This window comes from Festucalex cinctus, chromosome 9 (genome assembly GCF_051991245.1).
Source record: "Festucalex cinctus isolate MCC-2025b chromosome 9, RoL_Fcin_1.0, whole genome shotgun sequence".
Classification (NCBI taxonomy): domain Eukaryota; kingdom Metazoa; phylum Chordata; class Actinopteri; order Syngnathiformes; family Syngnathidae; genus Festucalex; species Festucalex cinctus.
In genome coordinates, this window is record NC_135419.1 from 16,886,239 (window position 1) to 16,909,375 (window position 23,137).

At 38.7% G+C, this 23,137-nt stretch overlaps 1 protein-coding gene across 2 annotated transcripts in view; it reads left to right on the plus strand.

Annotated features, from left to right (window-relative positions):
- The window catches only part of afg2a (AAA ATPase AFG2A), a 108,823-nt gene that overhangs the window by 6,243 nt on the left and 79,443 nt on the right, over positions 1-23,137 (plus strand). For both annotated transcript variants that reach the window (XM_077531980.1, XM_077531979.1), the window contains exons 9-12: positions 1,104-1,205; positions 1,481-1,634; positions 15,360-15,514; positions 21,913-22,122. In XM_077531980.1, coding sequence (XP_077388106.1) covers positions 1,104-1,205; positions 1,481-1,634; positions 15,360-15,514; positions 21,913-22,122 — 621 coding nt within the window. The remainder of the gene's footprint in view (positions 1-1,103; positions 1,206-1,480; positions 1,635-15,359; positions 15,515-21,912; positions 22,123-23,137) is intronic.

The following is a 23,137-nucleotide window of genomic DNA, read 5'->3' on the forward strand; positions in this document are numbered from 1 at the left end:
TTTTCAGGCTTTTACCGTGAGGCCATGACTTGATGTTTGGCACAGGTTGTAGTTGGGAATGCGTTAAACTTGCTGGATTCGACCCCCACGCACACATTGAATAGAATCCTGTGAAGTGAATCACCTCGGGTCACCGCGACCGGACGATTATCAGCTAGGAGGAGTTGTTTTCAGAGGCGCTACGAGGCTTCCTGTCCAGAGGATCAAGGTTATGCACTTGATTGGTCTGTTGGATAAATCACACTTCCTCCGCCTCCTCCGTTATTCCTGCTTGCGTTACGGCTTACAGAGGAGGAATCTCAATCAAAGGAGGAGCACATTTAGCAATCAGGACATTCTAGCAATTAAATAAAATAAAATGATATATTTATTCATTTTTAGCATTTTGCATTAGAGCTGCTCAATTTATTATTTTGGTAATAATTGAAATCACGATTAGGACGAGTGTTTATTTTTTGGTGCAAAACATGTTTAAATAAAAATTATTAAGCCAAATGAAATTCTTTCTTACACTATCATTTTGAAAGTTCCTTTAGGATAAAACAAAATGGAATAAATTAGTTATTTTTTTTAATTTAAAAATGGTGCTAATGTATACATTTAAACAACTCAAAATTAGTAATAACAATCTTTGTTTTTGACAATTATGCTAATTTTCTAATTGTGCAGTGTAATAATTGAAATTGTAATTCAAATTTGATTAATTTCACAGCCATATTTTGCATCATAATGAGTTACATATAGTATACAGAATGATGCATTTTGACACCGGTCTCTTATTCTTAATCATTTTTTTTTCAAGCCGAACCATACTGTAATCATCATCTGTCAACATTCGCCATCACTACATTTGTTTATTTATTTATTTGTTTAATTTATTTTAGGATCGCCAATAAATTTCACCGGTCCGTCAGTCTGTCATCGTTATTATCGTGTTAAACTAGGGAGTGGTGAAGTAATGTTTTTCCAAATAACTTTATTAATTGACACAACCAGCTCAAATTCAATATAAAAAAAAAAAAATAGATTTTAGTTGACTTATTTATTTATTTTGCCACATTGTGACCATTTGGACCTCTTAACGTGCTCATCATTCTGTCCAGGAGGGCCACTCGGGACAGCTTCTGGTCCTAGGGGCCACAAACCGGCCCCACGTACTTGATCCGGCATTGCGGCGACCTGGACGCTTTGACAAGGAGCTGGAGGTACCTACTAGAAAACTAATTAGGATTTTTTTACCTCAAGATGTAGCCACTATATTGTCCTGACGTTAAGCGATATAGAAGTGCATTGTTTTTTGGAGTTCCCCATGGCTCTATTCTAAGTCCCTGAAATTTAACTATGCTCATTGTAATGCCAGTTGTGATGTAAATCCATTCTGATTTGTACATATACTGTTCCTGATTTATGCAGCTCGTGCTTCCGATTGTAGAGGTCACAACTTAATCATATGGTCGCTAACCCCGATGCCCACCGACAGGTCGGCGTTCCCGGTCCCGCCGAGCGTGCCGACATCCTGCGCAAGCAGCTGAGCTCAGTGCCGTGCTCCGCCACCTCCCAGGAAGTGGCGCGGCTGGCCGACGCCGCTCACGGCTACGTCGGCGCCGACCTCGCTGCTGTTTGCAAAGAAGCCGGTAAGGACGGTGACAAATGCTTTCAACATAACATGAGTGACAAATTTCATCAAATGCCAAATTTATTGTTAGAATTGTGACACTTTTTCTGGTCCAATTGTCGAATAAAAGTCTAATTTCGCATCACTGTTCCGGCATTACGGCAAACAACCGCTACAAAAACGAAAATATTTTGAACCCGTGTCATTTTAAATGGCTTTTTTTTGTCTTCTGGTGCAGGTGTAATTAATTATCTGAGCACTTTTCTTGTTGTAGCGCCTCCAAACCACAATCACCGCTGACTTACTCCTTCCAGAGTGACTTGTGTCTTCAATTCCGCGTGTTGATATTAACCGGAAAGGAAGTCGGGGGTTTCCGTGGTATTCCAATCCCAAAGACAGAAAACCGCCAAAACCACGTCCTCTTCCTCCTCCTCCTCATCCTCCACAACCCCTCGCACACACCCAGATGACACACATACTGACTTGTTATACGTGTATGCGCCTCTTGGGTGGTCCGAGCGCACGCGCCGAGCATCCAAGTGTGGCGAGCCGGACGTGACGGGCAGGTTTTAAAGGGGAGAACGTGGCAACCTGTTACATTTGTGGTGAGAATTTGGGTAGCGGTGCAGATACATTAGAGGAATTCATTTCATGATCTATTGGAAATGAAATTACATTTTTAACTTTTATTTCTAACATGTCTAAAGATCAGTTAATTAGCAAACAATACAAATTAGATGTTGAAGAGACGAGTCGATGAGTTCAACATTTGCAGTCGACTAATTGCTAAACGCGTTTTTGTTTTTTGTTTATGTTTTCCAAATGACCATTTTACAAAGAACTAGAAGATTGAGCGGAAATCTGAATGTCACGAGTTTGTTTTTGTTTTTAGAATAGCAGATAGAGCACCTTGGAGACAGACGTGTTGTGTGATCGACACTCTGTTTGTTGTTGACTGCAGATGGATCGGTGCATTTTTGGGCCCGTTTCATTCACTGCCTTTGACAAGTATACTTGTCAATTGTATTTTTTAGAGCGGTGCTAAATGGGGGCGAATCTGAGCATGCTCCACTGTAAATATCAAACTTGGAAACAACTTTACTGATGCCCAACCACCGGTAGATGACATCATTGCCCCATTTTATACGAAATAAACAGTTTCAGAGTCCATGGGAGAAATGGCTGTATTTTGGCAAACCTACATTTTTCTACTGTCAATTATAAAAGAACGGGACGGGACAAAAAGTAGGGAGTCTATTCTGTCATTTGGTAGATTCTGTTTATATATAATTATTGAATGTAATATCACGTGAGTATTGGAAATGTAAAAATTTTCTATAATGACTGGCAGTGAATGAGTTAAGGTCAGAATAAATCGATTTTTTTTTTTTACTGCGAGTTTAACTCATTCACTCCCAACCATTTTCACTTAAGTGTTTTCCTGGATTTTGACTGATTTTTCAAGGCCCGTGAAATATTATGTTCTATTGCTATAAAAATATGGAACATACCAAAAGAGAAATTAGTCTCTTCTTTTATCAGGGGAATAAAAGTATATTCCTATCTGTTTCTGCTGTGCAGCAATTAGCAATAGAACATAGCTAAGTTTCGTCGTTTTTCACAATTCTGCTTAGAACTGTGGGGAAATCAGCTTGTTTTAACATGGCCTGGTTGATCTCTTATACTCTGCTGCCACTCAACCATTTTCTGCAGTAGAGAGACTGCATCAAAGCCTTCTCTATGCTCTGATATAAAAAAAAACCACACGTATAAATAGGTCTTTGGGACACTTAAAACATTTAAAATATGACATATTTATACGTTTTTGGGAGCTAATGAGTTAATTACTATTGCATGAGGCAGCCAATAAAAGTTTAACTATAAAATATTTATAGTAGGTAGGTGTTTTATAGATTTTGGTATGATCACCTTATTCCAGTGTGGTTGTGTGACAATTTGCACTTTGAGCTCAGCTGTGGTAGACTTGAGCATCTCCCTCTAGTGCACAAATATTATATTGCAGCAGTGTTGTTTAAAAAAAAAAAATAAATAAATAAATCTTTAATTTATTTCAGGCAATAACTTACAGTTGAACACAAGGAGCAACAATTCATACTGTAGTTTCATAATATGAACAGAAAAAAAAATATGATTTTGTTTGATCTTTAGTAGGGATGAAACGATATCCAAACATCACAATACGATATCACGATATGAAGGTCACAATATTGTATATAAAAAAAAAAATCAATACTAAAAATGTGTATATATATATATATATATATATATATATATATATATATATATATATATATATATATATATATATATATATATATGCACTAATGCAAGCACACATTGAGTTCCTCCACATATGTTCCTCCACATATTACGTGAACCTTCATCTTACCATTAGCATGGATTTTAAACATATGCCACAACATGCCTTGTGAAAATTAAACTGCACTAAAAAAAACAAAAAAAAAAACACCAGAGTCTGCTTGAACTGCACAAATGGAAATCAACCTGAATTTTTAACAATGAGCTGCTTTTAATATCGTGACATGACGACGACGACGATATATTGTGGCAGTTTTAATATCGCAATATCACGATATTGCTGTTATTGTTACAGCCCTAATCTTTAGTCTTTAACTTACTTTGATTTTGGACCAATTGCCAACAAATACAGTAGACATTCTAAAGTTGAACACATTCCATGCCAGGGTTTGGAAAACTTTGCCCCCTTTATTTAAAAAAAATTAAAAAATTACATTGAAATATGATGGAACTTGAATAATGAATGTTGTTGAAGACATTGAACCCTAAATTGTAAGCTGTCATGTGGTCTGCTGGATTCTTGTCGACTGTCTTGGCGTCCTGCTGGGACATGACTCACTTCCATGCATGCGTGTGCGTGCGCCTGTTTAGTTTGTGCCACATCCGGGCCCTGCTGTTTACAAGCCTCTGTAAACAGGGGGAAGCCCACCATAACAAAAAAAAAAAAAGAAAAAAAAGAAAAGCGGGCCAGTAAAATTGATTATGAGCAATAATAAACACAAAGATCCGCTTCTCAAACTTAACAACGAAGAGTAATTGACTTGCCGCCGCCCAAGTTATTTGGCGAACACGCTTCAGTTAAAACCCGCCGGAAAGCAAATTAAAAGGCAGATGCGTGCAGGAAAGTATGCAGGAAGAGCTTTTGTGTGTTTGGCATCAATTGTGCACTCGGGGACACCAAACAATCCAATGGAAAATTCACAAATGTTTGGAAAATTATACTAAATACAACTGCACAAACAATAGAACCAACACAAGATGGAAAATGCAAGGAAGAAGAAGAAAATTACAAAATTATTAGATGGAAAATAAAAAGTCATTGCAAAAATATTGGACAAACTATAAAACTAATTTTAAAGGAATATATACATAAGTAGTCGGAATATGTAAGTCTAAAATTACTCAAATATAAGATTTTTTTTTTTTACTTTTTTTTTTAAATATTAGAAAATACAAAAACCTTATCTTAGAAATCCACAGATATTTGGAAAAATGCTGCAATATTCAGATTATTTTATTGAATTAATTACAATCATCAGGAATCCGCAAATGAACACAGAAATTTTGGACAATTTTTTTTTTTAATTTTTAATTGTATTTATTTATTTATTTGTTTGTTTATTTTTTATTATTTAAAAATGTGCAAAAAAAAAATCTAAAAATAATTACGGAAATACTCTGTTAACCAAATAGACATAGAAATACCGTATTTTCCGCACTATAAGGTGCACCGCATTATATATTATATAATGAATGATATATTTTAAAACTTTTTCCATTTATAAGGCACTACAGTAGAGGATGGGGTTACGTTATGCATCCATTAGATGGTGCTGCGCTAAAGGGAACGTCAACAAAACAGTCAGATAGGTCAGTCAAACTTTATTAATAGATTACAAACCAGCTTTCTGACAACTCCATTCACTCCCAAAATGAATAAACAGCTGTTTTATTATTTTCTCTGAGGTAAAGTATTAGTATTAGCTAGCGATCCAAGATGGCGGGATCTTCTGCGCATGCGCGTCACCGATCGTGCAGGGTCACGGATAGCGTCTTGACAACGAGACATGTTGCGGCTCAACATTGATCCATATATAAGGCGCACTGGATTATAAGGCGCATGGCCAGCTTTTGAAAAAATTGAAGGCTCTTAGGTGCGCTTTATAGTGCGGAAAATACGGTACATACATGCACAAAAATGTGTTAGATGAAAACCTAACCCAAGTCAAGACAATGGATGAAAATATTTGAAAAATAGAAAATATTTAAAAATAAATAAATAAATAAATAAAATTTCTTATACAGAAACATGCTATCCGTGTCATTTTTGGTTGTGGATACAGAGACCACACAAATCCATTATTTATACAACTAAAGACTTTGAAATTTAATGAATTGATGGAGTTTAACCACCTTAAAATAATGTATAAAGCGCACCACAAAATTCTACCAGTTAATATAAAAACTAGTTTTATAAACAGGGAAAGTGAGTATAAATTAAGAGGAACGTACATTTTTTCTAAACCAAAATACAGAACAAAACAAAAAGAATGATGCCAGTCTGTGGAACAATTTGGATTGTAAAACAAAATCTTTAAAAAAAAAAAAAGTATAATATATATACAGCAAAAGGACATGCATTTGAATTATTTTTGAATTATTTGGTAGTATTGTAACACTAAAAGCACCTGCGATTGGCTGGCAACCAGTCCAGGGTGTCCCCCGCCTACTGCCCAGAGCCGGCTGGGATAGGCGCCAGCACCCCCCGCGACCCTTGTGAGGAATAAGCGGTCAAGAAAATGGATGGATGGTAACACTAAAAGCGTCTTGACCGCTTGCTGTCATTAATTTTGTGTTGATTATTTTTTGTGTGTGTGTGTTGATTAGGGGCAGACAAAACAAGTTGTACTTCTTTCTGTTTCCTTTCATTTCTTTTATTTTAAACCGTGAAATAAATTGATTTGATTTGAAAATAAAAAGTAGAAATACACAAATGTGGCAAATAAATTAATCTTGCGCAACAAAGTTATTTGGCACTTCAGTTCAAAGTTGTCTCAAAGCAAATTATAAAAGATAAACGAATGCCGGAAAATAGGCAGGAAGAGTTTTGTGCGTTTGGCATAAATTGTACACTGGAGGACACCAAATGGCACCAAAGCGCCAGGTGGCCTGGCCTTTAAAAGTACTTCTCCATCCTTGCATGTCCTTTTAAAACACACTGGCAAAATTGACGGGCCACGTAAATAACAGATCCAAGCTTTAAGGGGGGCCGACAAAAAAACGCAAATGGACTGCTTGTACTCCTTGACCCCGACACTTAATGCTCTCTCACTTTTGGCCGTGTATGTGTGTACATATGCACTTGTGTAGGTGAGAGACCGATCAAGTGTGCGTGTGCGCGCACACTTAAAGAGCACATTCTATTGCTGTGTTTCAGCTGAGAAAGCAGCTGTTGTGGGTGCAGGTGCACAGAGTGTTCCCGAAGCCCCAGCCGGTAATGAACATGTTACTGCGCTCGTGTGATGTTGTAACGCCCAAAATATTCGGCCCGGGAGACGACGTCCCTCCGCACGCTCTTGAGCAACCAAACGTTTGGATATTCAACCTTGAGCAATGCCATGGACGCAAGTGATGACATGCACAATAATACTTGGAAAGAAATACAAAAAGTTAACTGAAAATGTCAAGGAAATTACCAAAACAAAAATTTTTTTGATAAAAAATACAAAAATATTACACTCATGTAGAAAATATTACAGAAAGCAGGTACACAAATACTGGGGTGAAATGATAAAAGAAATCAGGCAATCGATAATGAGAATATTAAGGCATAGAAAAGTATTAAAAACAAAATATGGAAAAATACTTACCGGTAAATTTAAAAAAAAATAGAGACATATTAAGAAGGCAATAACTTATATTAAACAAAACACAAATATTTAAAAAAAAAAAAAAAAAAAGGGCAAAAACATACACATAAAATAGAGAAGTATTGGAAAACATTAGATACATATACAAAAAATTTTAGTAAAAAAAAAATAAAATAAGTGTTTGACAAAAATGGAACAGTATTAAGAAGAAATTTACAAGTACGTATATATTAGGAAAAATAAAATACATAACAAAATGGTTTTAAAAAATAATTAGGAAAATGTTTCCCAAAATTAGACAAAATATTATAATATAATATTAATATTAACATAAATTTTGGGGGAGATTACTTAAGTGCTGGACAGAATTTACAAAAAAAAAAAAATATTAGATGAGAAATGTAAATGAAAAGAAAAATATTAAATGAAAAATACTGGCTGAGTAGTGGAGTATGTGGTATATGGTATCAATATACTACCATGTCTTATATAAGTGGTCTGAATATGATTATTTATGACCTCCAACTGAATGTAGTGTATCTTTGTTAATCTATCTATATCAGTGACATACAGTGACAGGCAGAACAATTATTTGCTCTTCCCACTAGATGGCAGAAGGTTCCATTAACTTGTGTATCCTGTTGTCATCAAATTGCCACGAGATCATCATTACTTCAGTTTTTAAGACTTTCACCCCCCCCCAGTGGTGTGCTGTGAGATTTTTCTAATATGGAATAAGCGCCTTGGCCGTTACTGGTGGATAAGCGCAGCTTTTGACAACCACCTTTTACTACTGGCTGATCCCCGTAATGCTTGTGACAAGACTCGGGGAGAAGCAGCCTGACACGAGACGGCAAAAGAGCTTGACGGACGCCTGCGGGGCAGCGCAAACTCCATTCAACAATGCGACTCCAACATTTTTGGCTTTAGGGAGCTTCTTTCTCCTGAGTGCTTTTGGCCACTCCGAGCACACATTTGGCTTGGTTATGAAAACATCCGATGGGAAGGAAGACAGGCGGGGTGGAAAAAAAAAAAAAAAAAAAGGTTTTTTTTTTGGGGGGGGGGGGTTGTCGAGCGAGGCAACACAACACGCTTTAATTTGAACCTTATGCGGGCTCCCAATTGTTTGCAGAGATGGAGTGGGATCGCAATACTCAAGAATGGACATTTGCAAAACAAGTGGCTCCACTATGAAAGTGCACTTTCATAATATGGATCCAAAACTACTGATAAGGCCCAGAGAAGCTTGGAAGAATGGAATTCTTCTCAGTCATAGATAACAAAACTACAACATGTCAAATTGAAGCCACATCCAATAAAAAGAGGGATGCTCAGTTTTGTGGTATTGCTATAGTTGGGGGGGGGGGGGGGGGGGGACAAAACAAAAAACAAAACAAATAATATGCGATAGGAAACCAAAAAAGAAATAAATGAATAAAATCAAACATTTAAGAAAAAAGTGAACAAAACACTAAATTTAGAAACAAATACAGAAAATACACCAAGACACAAAAAAGGCAAAAAAGGGAAAATCTTTAAACCAAAACAAAAAACACAACAGTAAAACATTTGTTTGACAAAGGTATTGAATGAAAAGTTACATATTAAAAATAATATATTATCTAAATACACCAATTTTAAACTATATCAGAAAATAATACAAAGTATAAAATCATTAAGAAAAATATGACAAAAATATCACATATTAAAAGAATATTTTAAAACATTTTTAAACGAAAAATATTTAGCCAAAAGTTCAAATACAATATTACAATGGAAGAAAATGACCAAAATATTAGATAAAATATACCGAAACAAAGAAAAATATTAAAATGTTAAATGAACAAGACACAAATTTTCGAAACAATTATAGAAAATAGACCAATACACGAAAAAGGCAAAAAAGGAAAATCTTGAAACTTAAAAAACAAAAAAAACAACAACACACACACACAACAGTGTAAAACATCCATCCATCCATTTTCTTGACCGATTATTCCTCACAAGGGTCGCAGGGGGTGCTGGAGCCTATCCCAGCTGGCTTCGGGAAGTAGGTGGGGTACACCCTCAACTGGTTGCCAGCCAATTACAGGGCACACAGAGACAAACAACCATCCACACACACAAGCACACCTAGGGACAGTTCGGTAGCGCCCAATCAACCTGCCATGCATGTGTTTGGAATGTGGGAGGAGACCGGAGTACCCGGAAAAGACCCACGCAGGCACGGGGAGAACATGCAAACTCCACCCAGGAAGGCCGGAGCCTGGACTCGAACCCGAGACCTCAGTACTGGGAGACGGACGTGCTCACCACTTATTCACCATGCCGCCCCAAAGATACCACAAAGGAAAATAAATAAATATTAAAAATTAAATATTTGAAAAGCGTTTGACAAAAGGTACAAAACTATAAAAACAAAAAATGTAAAATTACCAGCACTGACAAAAAAAAAGAAGCTCAGTAACTGACTAATAAAAGCCACAAATAATAGATTAAAATAAAGTAGAAGACAAATGGCGATTTCGAGCCAAGCCAAAAGGACATTGGCTCTCCGTCGCTTTTGTGGCGGCTCGGTTCAGCAATCGTCGGGTGAACCGGCAGTTTTCAATGTGACAAAAGGTCACCATTATACCATCACCATGGCAACTGCACGTACAGCTCAGGAAGTTTTCAGAGAAAGTCGGTCATTTACAAGAAAAGTGTCGAGAAAGATATTACTCACCAAGACCTTGGACTTGTTGACCTTTTAAGCGTCTCCTAAAAGTCGCTTGAATTAGCACTTCAGTCGCTGCAGAATGTCAATGAAAGTCCTTCTGTCATCAACATTTATTGCAGGTTTTCATCAATCAGTTGTTAAAAAAAGTTGTACCTAAAATGTCCGTGTAGTGGTAGAATAATGAAAACACAAAATATTACAAGTTTTTGAAATAATGCCAAATATTAGATGAAAAGTGCCCAAATATCAGACATAAAAAAGGCATTGAACAAATACCAAATGTTTGATGAAAAGTACGTAAATATCTGGAAAATGCCACCATATTAAAAACCAATAAATGTACACAGACGAGATACAAACTACAAAAATAGAATAAAATAAAGCGGGAGAAACATAATTGGATAGAAAATACACTAATATCAAAATTATGTAAAAAATAAATACAACAAATATTGGTGAATGTGAAAAATCTAATTTTTGAAAAAAATATTGCAGTGTAAAGTCCCCAAATATATATATATATATATATATATATATATATATATATATATATATATATATATATATATATATATATATATTTAAAAATACCTAAATATTACAAATGACAAAATACGTGGAAAATTGACAAATTGATGAAAAGTACACATTGGTGATTAAATATATATATATATATATATATATATATTAGTAAATAATACAAAATAGTAGACCAAAAATAAAAACTAAAATACTGAATTTTATTTTATTTAATTTTTTAATTTTTTTTTAAATCTCCAAATCACCTCATTTAGTGGTGTCATTCTCTGGAACATTTATCAGCTTTTGTTTGCGATCCCAACATCCTCTGTGGGGCGGAGGCCACCACCACCACCACCACCACCACCACCACCACCACCACCACCACCACCGCCGCCGCCGACCATCTCAGGGCAGGCATCTGCCGTTTGGGGGGTTAGTGCACATGTTGCACGTTGCGGCCGGTGCGGCGCATCTCCCGCGGGCTTCCTTCCACATCCTGCCTCGCCAGCTCGCTTCCACTCGGACCAGATGTTTTTTTGTTTTTTTTGTTTTTTGTGCAAGCTAAGCAACGTTAGCGAAGTTGGTGGCGGGGGGGGGGGGGGGGGGGGGGTTGGAATCTCATACTTGATAGGAAGAAACATGCTGACCCCGAGTTGACATATTGACAAACCTGCATTCATTGTATTTCTTGCTGTTTCCCTCACCTCGTGCTGGAAAATCTAAACAGGATACCCCCCGCCCCCCCACGTGTCTTCACGCTGGCTCCCGGCCCGTCCGGACCACTTCAACATTTGCCACACCGAGAAGCCCTCTGGCTCCGAGCAGGAAGGCGCGCACATGCGCTGGAAATGGTTGTCGCTAATATAAGGTTAGCCAACTGTGGGGTTGGAAACGCAGTTGCGGGATGGCTTTTGGAACTACTAATCATTGCCCGCGTTCAGGGTTTAATTCAGAGTTATAAAACTGGCCTTCCTTCTTTAGTTTGCTTTCCTTATCTCGCATTGTTCTTTCGTTGGTTTAGTACCAACCAGTGGCGGGTCCAGCAAGGTCTTCTCTGCTCGTCGAAACCATCACAAACACTGGCGGATAGCTAAATATTTGCTCCATGAAATTGTATGAGCGACAGCTAATCAAATGCGACACCATGAGATGACTTCAAATAGAAGTGAAACGAGTGCGAATGATTAAAGTGACAAGCGAACGTGTGATATATTGCTGAAGATTCTCCCCGGATCGTACTCGTTTGCCCACATCCTGTCACGGCCGGCAAACGGAGCATTTTTCTCGTTTGTTTTCAAGCCTGTCTTGGAAGCGTCGAGCCCGAACTTTGAGAGCCAGCCGGTTTGGCGAGAGCTCAGGTATGTAACCTGGCAAATCCTTCGTGTTCCGCATCAAACTGAGAAGCGAGTGGCATATGAAATAAATAAAGTTCGGGCCCGGGACAGGCTGTTAAAGTGCTGCTGGAAGTTTACTTCGCGCCACGCAAACACAATGAAATAGCAAGTTTGACATACAGTGACAACGAATATCGAAAAAAATAAAAACATGGAAGCCCACCTAAACATGGTTATATATTTGTGCTATATTTACCGTTTCAACAATTACAAATTATGATCTAAACACTAAAGATCATTCCATAAAATGCGCAAAAAAAAAATAGTTTTGAGGGTTTTTTTTGGGCCAACAGCAGGAAACTGGTTCAACAGTATGTGCTGCACACCTGTGAGTTGCATAGACTATCTCGGCAAAGTAGACGTGCGCATTAACAGATTTGTGAGCAATATTTCAGAGAAATAAACCTTTTGTGTACATAGGTAAGGTCAATCGTGAAAAAATGGGAGTCAAAAGTCAAACAAGTCAAATGCTGAACATGTTTGAACTAGGGATGTAACAATATCAACAATATATATAATAAGTTGGCATATTTCAATTATTGTCATTTTCATGTTGTCTTAAGCTCCAGTTTCATATGACATCGATTGTGGTTGTTTAATATTATTTGAATTAGCGATGCAACAAGTGATTTTTTTTTCTCAATAATTGAGTTTTCTGTTTATTATTTTTTGATTCATCAATGAATCTCTTTCCTTTTTTTTAATAATGGGTTTTAGTTTTTATTCCTTTATTAAAAAAGTGGACATTACGTCAAACTGACACAAATTAATTATGATTTATTTCCTGGTGTGGTCCGTAACATGTCAAAAACTTGGCAAACGTTGATAATTGTTCTCCAAAGTAAAAGCAAAGGTTTGTAAATGCCTTTTATTAAAACAAAAGTATGTTTTCATGGAGGACTACAGAACTTGAGAATATTTCCTGTTCAGTGACTGAAATTTGGAAGATTTGGGCAATTTCAAACAAAACATTGATCTGTTCGTTTGATAATCAATTAGTTTTTGAGTAAATGTACCTTTATTTCGAGAAATTGTTTTGAATTGATGTTAGTCTAATAACATGCATGCTACATGTTGACCCGGTTGACCCCGCATGCGTATGATCGATCGAACGTTGCTGCAATCACGCAATTTTTCTCATGTGTGTGAAATCATCGTCTCTTCTTTAAAAACCTCACAATCCATCTGCAACGTCAGCTTCATAGCAACCGCGGAATATCATAAATATCCCGGCGCGCTGACGTTTATGCCGGGGCGATAAATACCGCACGATCTCAGACTTTGAGCTTGAAATAGTTCCACCGTGAAACGAACAGAGCATTCCTTCTGTCCGTCGTGAATGTTTGGAATAACTTCTCCCCACTTTTCGGCCATTATCCGGCCTCTTTTGTGCTAATAAACACCCCTTTCCTGCAAATAAATACGCTCTTTCTTCCCGACATCCTCTGCTTTGTGCACGGAAACTCACTCGTCGCCTCGCTGAGCTTCTCCTTAAGCGGCTTCCCGTGACTTCTTTTGTGAGGCCGACAAAGGCTGAGTTTTGATAGTGACACATCAATGTTTTTGCCTGTCTCCTCCCGGCTTTAATGCCCATGTCTCCTATTCAAACCTCGTGCGCTTCCCCCCCGTTCTGTCAAAAAGAAGGGAATTAGCTTTCATTTGGTTTGCATTTGCCCGGCGTGTACGGTCGCATCACGCAGCAGCAGCCCGAATGCTTTTGAGTTTAAATTGGATTAAAAGTTGGAGCCGGGATGAAACGCCCTTGAGTCACAGCGTCGTAAACAAGTCCCACTTCCTTGCCGCTTGCCCTTACTTTGGCAAATAAATGTCCCACTGTATTTGGAGGCAACAATTCAAACATTTTTTTCCCCCTCAGTATTTGCTTTGAGTTATCAGTCCTCTTTATAGATACTTTTGAGCAAAGGGATGCATAATACTGAAGGCTTTACATTAACTCAGAGTCAGCTGTAGAATTGATTTTAAAATTCTGTTAATCACTGAATGGTTTGGGTCCTGAATACATTAAGGAATTGCTAATTGAATATAAATCCAGCAGGGATCTGAGGTCTGCAGTCTCGGGTAAATTAGTAGAACCCAGAATTCAAAGCAAACATGGCGACACAGCACTTAGTAGTTATGCTCCACAGAAATGGAATAAGTTACGAATAGAATTGAAGTCAAACTCAAGTACAGTAGCTGTTTGACTGGATTTTGGCTGATTTTGCAAGGCCCACTGAATATTGCGTTCTATTGCTATAAAAACATATAGCCTGCTAAAAGACACATTTTCTTCTTTGACCAGAAAAAAAAGTATATTTCTATCTGTCAGTTTTGCAGCAATTAGCATTAGAATATAGCTAAATTTCATCATCATTCACAAATCTGTTTAAAACAGTGGGGAAAAGAGCCTTTTGCAACATGGCCCCGGTGGGTCTCTTATACTCTGCTGCCACCTGCTGGCTGTTATTAATAACTACCATTTCTTCAACAGTTCTCTGCATTTCAGAGGCTGCATCAAAGCCTTCTGTATGCTCTAACATAAACATAAACATATAAATATGTCTTTTGGGAGCATGTTAATATTTAAAATAGAACATATTTATACGTTTTTGGGATCAAATTGAATGCAAGTTAAAAATGATGACCTTTTTCTATACCTATGATTAAGGGGTTTCAAAACATCAAAACATTTTTTTCCAAAATGTTAGATCTTTGTGTGTTTTATTATTTTTTATTTTCGTAAGCTCCTTTTTAATTTCTTTACTTTGTTTTTATATGTACTTTTGATTACATGAAGCACATTGAGTTGCCTTGCGTATGAATTCTCTATATAAATAAGGCTGCCTTGCCTTCCCTATTATAACGTTCTGCTCCTTGTCAGAGCCCAACTTCAAGTTGTGCAAAAAGGACTGAAACACTAAACAGTTGGCCGTACGTAACGCACATGCCAGAAACTGTCACTGCAGTGGGATGTGCATACCTTTTAGAAAAGTGCAAATTAAGTTCACATGTTATGGTTATCGTGCATTTTGAGATTATCCTGAAATTTCACCCGAAAGCCACATTTCCCTACATTTTTGTGGCTAGCGTATGGTGCTCTCTGTTCTGTAACACAACCCTGAAATGGAAAAAAAAATCAGAAGCAGAATCTACATGCAATGCATTTGTCCTTTCTGCAGGTCTAAACGCACTGAGACGAGCGATCGAAACATCCGACAGTCCGTCAGACCAGCAGCTGATGGGCAAAGTGACGGTCACTCTGGCCGACCTGCAGTGGGCCATGTCGCTGGTGAAGCCCAGTGCCATGAGGGAGGTCGCCATCGATGTGCCAAAGGTAGCGTAAGCCCAGGAAGTCAATAATTAATATTGCATTCATGGAATAAGAACTAAGGTGATTAATCCACCTGTTTTCAGGGTTTAGTCATGTGACGTTCACAATGCAAGCCCGAAGGTACTTTGATGTCAGTTTCAGTCAACAGTAGGGGGCAGTTTTTTTTTTGTTTTGTTTTTTGTTTTTGTTTTTTTTTGTTTTTTTGTTTTAAAAACACATGTACAGTATGTTTTATTTTTAAACACAGTTTCAAATGGTTTTGGCATTCTGCCAGAAGCATATCGCTAGCTAGCAAAGATGTTTGCTAGCCTAATGCCGAGCTGGTCTCTTTTTATTTACAGAGTAGCTGTTGTGACTAGAGCACAAGTACGGTAGTTCAGTACTGTTCTGAAAAAAACAAAAAACGGAATACAAATTCATGTTTGTTTATTTGTTTGTTTGTTTGTTTTTGCTAACTATCCGCACCCCACCCAAAACATTTTTGGGTCCAGAGACACATGTAGACAACCACTTCTCTAAGGTAGGTCGAAGATGCTTTGAGAATTTTTTTCCCCCCTGCAAGCCTCCTCCAACTATGTGCCGTAATCTGACCACAGTGAAATGCGGCTACCGCTAATGCTAACGCAGCTAGGAGAAACATTGCTAGCAGTACTAACAACCCTAAAATTGTACACCCTCCATGTTCGTTCACTTTCACAGTTATGAAAGCATTTCGGCTCCCCGTTTGAGGCGGAAAAGGTGAAATTGTCAGCGACTAGCTAGCTTTTCACAGACAAAAACAAAACTTTGAAATAGCACACAGTGAACCGCGACTATGCAGGGGGGATGATTGCACTATGGAGACCTTCCCTCACTTGAATTAATACGTCAAATCTGAGAGCATAATTGATACTCGACGCCACAAGATGACCTTAAATCACTTTATGCTCTCAAATGCCTTCACTCATCCTTATTAAAAAAAAAAAAAAAAAAGTGAGCCGGAGTGTAAGTAACCTCTTCTCAAAGAAAGAGGGGGGCTGGAGGGGGGTGGACAGTGGCAAGACGCAGGATGTTTTGACAATTGCATGTGTAGAACATAATGGACAGGAAGAAGTTTCGCATCATCCTCCGTTTGGTAATTCAAAGCAGATGGGCTCACATAAAAAAAAAAAAAAAAGAAAAGAAAGAAAATACATGAAAATGAAGACGATATGTCCGTCCTATCTTCTTTGCCACACTGTGCACACATCCAGCGATGTTCACTCCTTGCGGCCAGTTCCTGGAACTGGAAAGTGAACACCCCACCAACCCCAAGCAACCCTCCTCCTTGGCAGCTCAGCTGAAAGGCTAGCCACAGAGCTCCGGACTTGATTATATCCACATGAGTGCAAACATTTGTTTCTAATCCCTTTTTATATAAGAAACTTCCAGCCGAGGCCGGATGAATGCGTGCCTCGAGTTCCTCGGAAGGCCTCGCCAATCACGGACGCAAACGTCTCACACATCAATATTGTGTTTCCTTAAAGTTACCTCATCTTACTCTGAATCCAGCGACATCATTTTGACTGAGGACAGCATAGCGCTATAAGTGGTTAGCACATCTGCCTCACAGTCGAGAAGTTCTTGGTTCAATTCCCGGCTTGTGCTCTCCTTTTTGGCTGCGTAGGTTTATTCAAGGCTCGAAAGTGAATTTGATTGTGGACGATTGCCAGTCAGTATGTGCCATGTGATTGACTGGCGACCAATCCAGGGTGCCTTTCCTCCAGTGCAATAGAAAACGGATGGATGGGTTTTGATTGAACAGATTCATTTTAGTGAAAATGCATTTGTTAACAGACATAAAAACATTGTGAATGTATTTGAACACAAATAAAAAAAATGCAAGCATAAAATGTATATAAAATAGTAAACACTATACCTAAGGTAGTGTCTGTGCATTGTGTTTCTTTAAGAGGCGGGGCCTAATCAGGTGGGTTCTGACGTAGGTGAGTCTTGGCTCACAAGTGAATGTGTTAGTGTGGAACGATTCAAGAACTGGTTTGAAAGTAGAATGGTTCCATCCGGTTTGACTCAGTTGGATTCCTGATTCGATTTGATATGGTTCTTGGTTTGAAAGGGTACGATGCATTGAATTTTTTTGTCGTCATTTTTACATAGTTTTTAAATGAACTTGTCAGTGCTGAAAATTTGCCGTTTCCAAAGATATATCTCTCCAATAAAAGCAGTTTAATCCGTGTTGAGATATATTCTAAAATATGATTGAATCGGTTTGATTCAACACACTTGCATTTTTCAAAAAAAAAAAAAAATTTGGTTTTTGTTACACTCTTAGTAAACTCGTATAAAAACGAATGCTCAAGAAAAATTGGATTTAAAAAAAATGTATCGCAGGGAAGCAATGTACTTTTATCAAGACATGCAGGAGAATAGTAAGAATCTCACATATGTTCAAAACAAATGGAGATGTCATGTGTCATCACCTGTATAAAGAGCTGCCTCAATCTAGCTTTTAAACTTATTTCTCCCTTTATAAGCCCATCAAAGCACCAGCAACTCTTGTAAAGTTCAGAAAACAACAGTAAAAGATAATAAGCATGTCTTCAGACAGAAAAAAAAAAAAAAAAAAGAAGGCCTTAGAACCAGCGAACGAGGTGTTAGTCAAAGCGTCGACCTTGTAATTCCACAAACGTGACTCAAGTGCCTCGCAATTAATTGTAGCGTGCCGGCCGTGCGAGCGTTTAAAATCTTCCGAGCAAGAACGCCACTCAAAGCCTCGAGACGCGTGATTTGCCTTTTGCTGAGTAACGCGTCTCGGGGCCAACGCACGCCAGCTTTACGTCGTAAAACCAACATGCAATGTGGACAGACAGTCATGCTGCACCTGTGGCGGCAACGGAAGTACAGCTTCAGTGCCAGTAGGTGGCAGCAGAGATACTATTGTTTGAAAAGTATCGTTGACGTTTTCCTTCCAAGATATTATCGCACAATCGCTGTGTGAGGATGCTGTTGCATGCGTGTTGAAATATTGTTCTCTGATGTATTTTAGTATATCCAATTATCTATTGATTATAGCACCCTTATATGATGATACTACCAGTATGGCATTGCTAGTGATGGAGCGTTGATGTTTTCCATGATATTGATTATTGCACAGTCATTGTATCACGAAAGTAGTGGTATCATAGGAAAAATGAGGATTGATATTGTGGTGTGTCATATATGGTTTATGTTCTCTTGTATTGATGATTGCTGTATCGCGATACCGTTGCTATCATTCATCGCAGTATGTCTGCTTTTTTTACGCCTTTGTTTTTCATTTCTTTCAATCCCGGCTGTCTAAACAAGCGTTTTGGCTTTCCGGCCTCATCCTCCCCTCCTTCTCCTTCCGCCCCCCCTCGCTCGGTGCTGTCCATAAATTGCTTGGTATTTACAGTATGTGGCCAGACGCCAGGTTTCCATTAGGTGCTTCGTTCCCCGGAGACGGCGCCGGTGGCCTGGGATGTGTTACCTCTGTCGGGAGAGGGGGTGTGATGGAGGGTGTTGGTGGGAAGTGGGGGGAGGGGGGGGGGGCGTGATTGCACGACAAGAGAAAAGACAGTCAAAGACGTGGAGGAATTCAAAGCAAAAAATTACAAGGAGCAAGAGATGACTTGATAAAGACTGTCAACAACATGAACATTTTTCGCTGTCATACAGCAATAAACAAGCCAAAAAAAATGTGTATAAGGACACGCAGAAATATATAATTGCCCATGTTAATATCTTAAACCAAACTGTAATGACAGAACACTTTATCATCATTTCAAATTATTATTTTCACTGCTACACCTCCTGTAAAATAAGTTGCTACTCTCCATTTGGCCATTTACCGTATTTTCCGCACTATAAGGCGCACTGCATTATAAGGCGCACCTTCAATGAATGACATATTTTATAACTTTTTCCATATATAAGGCTCTACAGTAGAAGCTGGGGTTACATTATGCATTCATTAGATGGTGCTGCGCTAAAGGGAATGTCAACAAAACAGTCAGCTAGGTCAGTCAAACTTTATTAATAGATTACAATCCAGCTTTCTGACAAATCCATTCACTCCCAAAATGAATAAACAGCTGTTTTATTATTTTCTGAGGTAAAGTATTAGTATTAGCTAGCGATCCAAGATGGCGGGATCTTCTGCGCATGCACGTCACCGATCGTGCAGGGTCACCGATAGCGTCTTGACAACGAGATCTGTTGCGGCTCAATATTGATCCATATATAAGGCGCACTGGATTATAAGGCGCATGGTCAGCTTTTGGAAAAAATTAAAGGCTTTTAGGTGCGCCTTATAGTCGTGAAAATACGGTAGCTTTTTTTGTTTTTGTTTTTTGTTGCATAGCATACACAATCACAATTGTGAATATATGCCATCAGGGGTGTGTCGACTTTTCATATCCACATTATTTTGAATGAAGAACAAGCTTTTTATAGCATGTAGCTGAGGCGCTAAGTTTATTTAGTGTGTGACATACTCACGATGCCTCTTCTCCAAATGAAATCATCTGTAAGGCGTTCATTTTGAAGGCTATGATGGCACCGCTTGTTTTTGCGTAAACAAGCGCTGTTAAGGTCGCTTTTCTGCAAATCCGTTCTGCTTTTCTATCTCCTTCCTCGCTCGTAATCCTTTTCCTCCTCAAGCATTTATGACTTTGGAAACAGATAAGTTTTTCCCCATCTGGGAAACAGGTGGAAGATATAAGCGTTTTGCCAGGAGCATTCTTCTATTTGTTTTCCATCAGTGGAAACTGGTTTTGGCACCACTATAGCATGTTCAGTTTTTTTGTTTTTTTTAAAGGGGCCAGTTTCAGACAGCCGATTCGGCGTGAATGAAGGCAGATGGCGAGAGGTTATGTGAACCGCGCAAGAATGCACGGTGATTTGGATGAAAAGTGCGTTACAAGTGCACCGTGGCGTGGATTTGAAGAGCGGAATGGAAGCGTTAGTGCGGGAAGACGCTGGCCTCGCGCCCTCGCTCGCACAGGCGGCCGTTGGCTGACTCGTAACGACGGCTCATAATTCAACCGGAATTTTCAGTTCCTCGCGTCCTTCCAAATATTCCCCTTTTAATGCTTCAAACGCTTTGTGTCCATCCGGAACGATTTATGGCCATTTGCTTTGTCTGAGAGGTTCTTCAATGAGGCTGGCTTCTGCATACAATCAGTTTGTTTGTCTGATCTGAACCGTTTTGAAAGACAATCAAATTATTTTTCCCTTAATATTACGACTGTGATTTATGTGATTTGTTTTTATTTTTTTTTCCCCTATTTTTTTTTTCAGTCACTTAGGTCTCATAGGATTACATTAAATAAAGACAAATGAACCATGAACTGACGAAACACGTTGACTTGCAGTCTTTTAAACGTTCCACTACGACAACTTCACAAAATTCTAAGTGTGGCTTAAATATCGATCATTAAAAGTCGTATATCAAATGACAGCAATCATGTAAACAAATCTGTCTTTATCGCTTCATGTGGACAACATTTCTTAAAGCTCTCTTTCCAAAAATATGTGACATCACGTCACAATTTGTTAGCCTGTCAGTGGCATATTTATTGTTTGTTAGCATTATGCCAAACAGACTTTGTAAAGGTAAAACTATGCGTTGTAATTCTCATTGCTTTATGTTTAATTTGGCACTAAACTTCGACTGGGAATGGTTTAAAAAAATAAATAAAAAATTAAAAACCTACGGAAGCATATTGCATTCACTTGAAAAAAAAAATGACGTTTTTTCTGACATTTTTTTGGGGCGCTTTGTTTTTTTGAGAATTTTTTATTTTTGTGTTTTTCTGAATATTTTTTTTCTGTTTTAGTGAATATTTATTTTTCTGTCATAAAAAATATTTTTTTTTTTTACCTCTGAACTCCAAGTGACTTGTTGCAGACCACTGATCTGTATATATGACTGAATAGCCGATAGCCCATACACGCCAGTCCAAGCCGTTGAAGTCACAGGGTGGCCATTTTGTTACTCCCACCTCGCGAGCAGCCTACTGTATAAACTATACGGTTTACGTATCGATGAGACATATACAGCTCGTAGGCAGTTAGTATAGGGCCGGAAGCCGGGTAGGGGGTTTGTGCTGGGGTGGTCACTATTTTTTAACAAGAAAAAAAAAACGTTAGAAGAATTGTTAACTATCCGTCAAACGTCTACTAATTATGAAGTTGAGTTGATTTCATTGCCAACATACAGCACATGTATCTCAAGTTATTCTCATAAGTCAAAGCAAAAAAAATAAATAATAATCAACCCAATGACAGCTCGTATGTCAAAAAACTCTCAAGCCAGGTCACTCACATCTCAAGGCACCAACGTATGTCGTAATTGTTGCTTTTCAAGACTTCCTGTCCAAAATCACTCTCCCCCTTTGCAGGTCCGCTGGGCTGACGTCGGTGGGATGGAGGAGGTGAAGCTGAAACTGAAGCAGGCCGTGGAGTGGCCCCTGAGGCACCCCGAGGCCTTCACCCGCATGGGCATCCAGCCGCCAAAGGGGGTCTTGCTGTACGGACCACCGGGCTGCTCCAAGACCATGATAGCCAAGGCCCTGGCCAATGAAAGTGGCCTCAACTTCCTGGCCATCAAAGTGAGTTTATTAGCAAAAATGGCATTGTTTTTTGCTTCTTTATATCATCTTGAATGTCAAGATATTGTCTCAGGTCAAAGGTAAACAATAACAAGTTGAAAAAATTGGATATGCCATAAACAACATGGAGTCATATGTCAAACTAAAGGCCTGGATTGAGGCTCTTTAAATTTTCTCTAATATTTTCATTAGGTGGCACAATGACGTGAAAACATGCTCACCAATGACTGCCATCAATAAACACACACTTGACTGATGAATTGATATCAAATAATGCTCATGTTTTTAACCCACTATGCATTCATCAAGTCATACCGCTACAAGATCTTCACATGTCTGTCAACATCTTAGAGAAGAGCCCCCCCCCCCCCCCCCCCCCCCCATGACCCCTGGGAGGGTCATCTCGCTGCCCCACTTCCTGTGCGGAGAGCTTCCTTGTGGTGACCCTTGAACCCATGTTTGTCCATTTTCATTCATCACCCCCAACCAGTGTCACCTCAGCCTCCCTCCCTGCCTCCCACTCATTCACAGCGTCCTGACAGAGATGGATGAGCCAAATGGTGGTGGAGTTGTTGATCTGTAATTGTCATTCAAAGCAGTTGCCATGTGAGATGGGAAGTCGTGACTGCGTGAGGAAATGCTAGCCCCCCCCCAAAAAAAATAAAAAAATAAAAAATCTTGATTGAGGAAAGACGGAGGTGAAGTCTGCTTTTAGCAGTTTTTTTTTTTGTTTTTTTTTTGTACATGAGGATTAGTGTGGGATACAGAGAGTGAGTCTTTATATATAAAAATACAAAGTAACAACAAAGAGCAAGGCAATCTTGAACAGCCTGCATGGAAGAGTAGGGATAGGAAACTTGGGCTAAGGAACCTCGACGTGCTGACAAAAGTGCCATTCAGTAGCTCTTGCTAGGGCAATGCACAATTTCAACTAACAGAGTGAAGGCCTAAGAGTGACTAGACAAAATAAGGGACCATAGCATAGCAGCTGACAACATTATCATAAGGGACATAG